General features: G+C 46.6%; 1 protein-coding gene across 1 annotated transcript; it reads left to right on the top strand.

Annotated features, from left to right (window-relative positions):
- The first annotated feature begins 3,594 nt into the window (after window positions 1–3,594).
- Window positions 3,595–5,519, top strand: LOC127317657 (monooxygenase 2-like). Its single transcript, XM_051348247.2, has 5 exons — window positions 3,595–3,826; window positions 3,903–4,049; window positions 4,141–4,209; window positions 4,305–4,714; window positions 4,807–5,519. The coding sequence occupies exons 1-5, from the start codon at window positions 3,744–3,746 to the stop codon at window positions 5,319–5,321; spliced, it is 1,224 nt and encodes a 407-aa protein (XP_051204207.1). The 5' UTR covers window positions 3,595–3,743; the 3' UTR covers window positions 5,322–5,519.
- The last annotated feature ends 481 nt before the right edge of the window (window positions 5,520–6,000 follow it).

Here is a 6,000-nt window from a genome sequence, read left to right as displayed (position 1 = left end):
TTTGTGCTACCAGCAGTTGCCATCCTGTGATCTAGAACTCGTATTGCAGCGACAGGCCGGAACCCAGAATATGGTATACGCGCATGTGCTAGGCATGAGCAGCTGTATGTACAAGCACGTAAGGTTGCATCCATGCATGTTGCAAGCCCTTCATGGTCATGGAGCCGTTGATGGTCGCCACCGGCCGTATGTCGTCGTCGCCGGCACGACCGCTGCAGACTGCCGCATTGGGAACTTCAGTGGTCTCCAGTCGCCACCGCTCTCCGCGCTATCTGCTTTCCCCTGCCACCGCCGGCTGCTGCAAGCTGCGCTGTGTGGTGGCCGACTCGCCGTCAGACTGTTCAATCTACGAAGGACAACCGATCCAGGGGTTTATTTGGAATGATACGCTAACATAGTTTCTAGGCAGGCGTGTAAATGCAAATTTAGTCACGTTTAGCAGTTGCGCGTGTGATTTGGATCAGACGGCCAGGCATGGATGGATGCACGGATGCACAAGAGGCCCGGGTGCATAGGATAGATAATTGTTTCCTTCCAACAACTTAAAAAAAATATTTTTTACACTAAGTAGGTAACTATTTACCTTAACTTCTTTGTAGTATCATTCAATTTGAAAAATAGACAGGCCTGGCAAGAGAGACTAACTGAAGATTGATCTAAACATATCAATGTGTCTTGTCTATTTACTGTAAATGTCCCAGCTACAGTTGAAGAAGATTGTTCTATCCCTTTAGGCATCCCTAAATTACCTAGGAAATTAACTGGCCATTGCTCAGTAAGCAATGATCATGTATGTTCCAGGAGTTAAAACGATCATCTACATCAAACTAATTTTTATCAGTGGACATTTACAAATTTACTGATATGAACTTCTTATGGAGCAGGGAACAGGTGGTGGCTGGCTAATGCAGTTGTGAGGGCAACAACAAGGTTCATCTTGTCCCCGCACCATATCGATGGCATGGCTGCTTCGGCGGAGGCGCAGCTGACGACGTGGTCAACCCTCTCCAGCCAGATCGATAGTGAATGGCGTGGCCCTATGGCTGCTACGCTTAATGGTGGTCAGGCGGTCCGCCAGTGAGAGCCAGGCTCCGATGCTGTCCGAGCCGATGATGGTCGTTGTTGTGGTAATTTTTTGTGTATAAAATTCACATTGCCTATCTGTTGTACATGTCTAGTGAGCGGCCGGAGATGTCACGAAGGTGCAAAATTTTTCAGGTAATATTTCATTTATATCTCTATTCTTGATTTAATTTTGTGGTATCTAATTATGAGAAAAAGACTTTGTTTACATTCCATGCGTCTATGTTTCATGTCGAATCAGGTGGTTAACTATGTTCCATACTATGTTTTTGTTGGAATCTGCTTGTGACTGTATAATTTTATAATACAAAAATTCATACAAGTGACTCACAGGATAATAGGCCAGCCACTGGAAAACCAAATATGTTTGCGGCCTTTTATCAATGGTAGTGACATAAATCTCTTATGTATGTCACAAGATACACCTACTATCCTGCCCGTCACTAGACACTATACATACTAGGGATGGGCTAGATGCTCGTCGTTAATGAGAAAAATGTGCTTGTCACTAGTAAGGATTTCTGCAGCAGTGCTTGCTCTTCGAACAAAAACCAATTGGGAACACGTGGGGATCCTCCTCTCGTGGTGTTGTTCTCGTCTCCCTCGCTATTTTTCTCATTGCCATACATGAGCTCGACCACTTGGTTTCCGGCAGATACATGCAAGGGCTTGAGCTTGTCCACAAAAGGCCAACTCACATGGGAGGGTAGCAAGCTCAAGCCCTTGCGTGCATCTCGGGTTGTACAACCAGTACCATCTCAAGCGCTGTGCTTGAGGAGTATATGTCTCCTAGCTCGAGTAGGTGGTGGCCGGCGCCCACGACTCGCGAGGTCAGTGCGGCGTAAGTTGCTTATCGATTTTAATTAACTTACTCACTGCTACTTTGTTAAGTTGCTTTATGGTAATGTTTAACATGGCTAAGAATTGATGCTAAGTTGCTTTCTAGGTAATATTAAAGTTGTCTTAACATTGATGCTAAGTTGTTTACCGAGTAATGTTTAAGTTGTGGAAACATTCATAAATATTTGATATGTACGCATTGTATAATTTGCATAGGAATTGATGATAAGTTGTCTGAAGGATAATGTCTAAGTTGTATCAACTAGCTATTCATGAAGTTGATGATCTAGATATATTTTCCATACCACAAGACATCTTTATCTTTTCTTTGGCCTATATATTGGACAAGAGACATAAACAAGTTAGTAATGACAACTTTGTAATTTTCTTGCTTGCTTTGGTGGGAAGGACTATCCCCGGTTGTTTTTCTTGGTGAAAATCTTCGGTTGTAGAGCATATGATGGTGGAGACCAAGATCAAGGAGGCCTGAAGATAGGGGTGAACTTATCATCAAAATTGTTGCAAGGGGTTGTTTGTTCTCTATGCCAATGATTTGGGGTTTTATTTGAATTGTGTACCTAAGTTCATGCAGATCTGCACTTTGTTGCATTCATGTGGGATCTTAATTTGGATCCAATAAAGTACGTTGTTGCAAGGATTGTTTGTTTTTCGATGCAGAAGATCTATGGCATCTTTGTATTTTGCACCTATGTTCATGCATGCTTGCACTTCATTGCATTCACCTGTGATCTTTGGATTCTATAAAGTTTCTGAAAGGTGTAGTTCTTCTTCTTGCCAAGGGTTTAGGGTTTCTCTGAATTACTCCCTCCGGTCCTAAATATAAGCCATATAGTGTTTTGAGAAAAATTCCATAATATAAGGTTTACGACGTTGCTCCACTTATATGGACAATATTTTTAGTGATTCAATTATGTTTTCTTAGCTTATACAAAGTCCTCTAGTAGCTCACATTAATTTCCTATGGTTAATCACAGCTAAACATGGTGTAATTTTCTCTAAATGTGTGTTTCTTAATTTCCGTGCCAAAAACTATATGGCTTATATTTAGGATCGGAGGGAGTATTAAGTTCAGAATTGCAGCATTCACCTGGATCTTAGGATCCAACAAAGGTTAGTTTGGGACCAACTTTGGGCGATTTACTTTTTATTTCATTGGGAGCATTGGGAAATTGCCTTTATTTTTTCGATTGTCATCAGTCAATCAACCACGAGGCCATGACGATCCTAGAGAAGGGAGAGATGCGGTACTGGATATGGACTGGATATGGGTACGTATGTGGTGGGGCGATGTTTTCTTCCCGCCCTTCACAAAAAAGGAGCGTTGGATGGGATTCACTTGCCTATTTTGGGTGGAGGTTAGGTTGGACTAACTAGCCCCCGTTTGATCACCCAAAAATTTATTTTGAATTATTTTGACACTTACAAATTTAAAATTTGAGAAGTGGTATCATGTATATATTTTCCTCTCCAAAAGCATTGGACAAGGTACGAGTATGATACTATACAAAGTTGCCAAGTTGACAATTGTTCTACTATCCCCATGCCCAAGCAAGTTGCCAAGTTGACCATTGTTTTACCACAGCCACTGGGGTTATCAGCCAGGCAGCGTCGTCAGCAATGATGTCAAAGTCAGTTTCTCCGCTGCTTCTGTTTCTTGAAGAAAACTCTGGTGCTGCTGCTCACTCCACTCCAAAAAGCTGCAGGCATATATACAATCATTCGGTAATCGGCTTAGCCATCGGATTAATTCAAGCTCACGATCAAGCACACCATAGTTCTCAGAGATCAGTACATAGAAAATGCAACCGCAGGACGCCACCGAGGACATCGTCATTGCCGGCGCCGGCTTGGCCGGCCTCGGCGTTGCCCTGGGCCTCCACAGGTATGCCTCGAATCAGTTGAATTCCTCATGTTTAATTTTTCCATGCATGCTGTCTGAATTTTTTTCATGAATGCAGGAAAGGCGTTCGGAGCGTGGTGCTGGAGTCGTCGCCGTCGCTTCGGACATCTGGGTTCGCGTTCATGACATGGACGAACGCCTTCCGCGCGCTTGATGCCCTTGGGGTAGGAGACAAGATGAGGAGCCAGCATGTGCAGGTTCAAGGGTACATCTCGATCTAGCTAGTCACTCAACCTTTCTGTTCGTTCTTCAGCCGTGATGCATGACTGTCTGATCTCTGATGTCGTCCTTGACAGGGTGCGTGTCATGTCTTCGATTACCGGCGAAGTAGTGCGAGAAATTGACATACGGGTTCAGGGAAAATGGTGAGAACGACCTTAATCCGAGCTTCCTTTACACATGAACACTGAACAACTCTGTTCTTCCGTGAAGAAACTGATTCTTGTACTCCCTGATGCAGCGGGCCGCACGAAGCCCGGTGCGTGCAGCGCAATGTTCTGTTGCAGGCACTTGAAGAGGAGCTGCCGAGAGACACCATCCGCTACTCCTCCAAGATTGTTTCCATCGACCAAGACACCGGCAGCGATGCCAAGATCCTCCACCTCGCCGACGGCTCGACTCTCAGGGCGAAGGTTGTGATCGGGTGCGACGGCATCAACTCGGTGGTGGCGAACTGGCTGGGGCTCGCCAAGCCGTGCGACTCAGGGCGCAGGGTCACGCGGGGACATGTCAAGTACCCTGACGGCCATGGTTTCCAGCCCAAGTTCATGCAGTTCACCGGCAAAGGCTTCCGTGCTGGTCTGGTGCCCTGCGGCGAGACAGACGTCTACTGGTTTTTGACATGGTCTCCTTCCTGTCCAGATGCAGATGGTTAGTAGGAGTGCACTTCCCAGTGCAGGCACTTGACATGAATCTAATCTAATCAAAGATTGGATCTGAATCTTAATATGTCCATTGTCCAGGCAAGGATGACGTCGAGCAGAGTGCGGCGGCGATGAAGCAGTTCGTGCTGACCAAGCTGACGAGCATCAACGCCCCTCCCCAGGTGCTGGACGCTGTGGAGAGGAGCCAGATGAACGACGTGCTCGTGGCGCCGCTGCGCTACCGGCCGCCGCTTTCGCTCCTGCTCGCGAGCATCACCAAGGGCAACGTGTGCGTGGCCGGCGACGCGCTCCACCCCACGACGCCGGACCTTGCGCAGGGCGCGTGCGCGGCGCTCGAGGACGCCGTCGTCCTCGCGCGGTGCCTCGGCGACGCCATCGTCGGAGACGGGAGCGAGAGCGTCGAGGCGGCGCTGCTCAAGTACGCAGGGATCAGGCGGTGGAGGAGCGCCCAGCTGATCGCGGCGTCCTACATGGTCGGGTTCGTGCAGCAGAGCGATCACGCGATCGTGAGGTTTGTGCGGGACAAGTTGCTGTCCGGGGTGCTCGCCAAGGGGCTCCTCATGATGCCCGACTACGACTGCGGAACGCTCTGATCCATCGCCCATTTCAGTGGGTGACTCGGTATCAGACTATACCATCAGTTGTTCAAAGTGTACAATATTTTCGTCACGTCAGAGACAAAGATTGGCCCAGCGTTTTCGGAAAACTAATTCTCCATGTGCCAGTTCAGTTTATGTAAAGTTGTGTAGGCCACTTCTTTTTGAGTTCAATTATTAATGTTCATAGATAAACTGGCTCATGGACTCCGGTGGGGAGAAACTACAAGCTATCCCTCCTCTTTTCTTGGACGTGTCTAGGGAGCAATTTTATTTTAAAAAAAAGGTCTATGGAGCAAATGTTGGCTCGTTAGTCAATTCCAACCCCCGTTAAAATATGGCAAGTTTCACTTGATGTCGAGTGGACAATTAAAAGTCATGTATCGTGTAGTCGTACTTGATAATTATATAAGGGCATCACCAGTGGGCTGACGCAAAACGATGCCCAACTTAACCATCTGCATCGGCTGAAGTAGTCGAATTCGACCGCATATCCATTTGCGCATAGAGGTGGCCCGGCGCAACTTTTTTTAATTTTTTTTGCATTCAAGAGAAACATGAACTCCGGTTGGAGAAACTCCAAGAAGCTATCCCTCCTTTTTTTTCCTTTTCCGGCGTGTCTAGGGAGCAAATCTTGCCTCGTTAGTTAATTCCACCCTTGTTAAACTATAGGAAT

The sequence above is a fragment of the Lolium perenne genome, chromosome 7 (genome assembly GCF_019359855.2).
Source record: "Lolium perenne isolate Kyuss_39 chromosome 7, Kyuss_2.0, whole genome shotgun sequence".
Lineage (NCBI taxonomy): Eukaryota > Viridiplantae > Streptophyta > Magnoliopsida > Poales > Poaceae > Lolium > Lolium perenne.
This window is presented reverse-complemented; position numbering and strand designations above follow the sequence as displayed.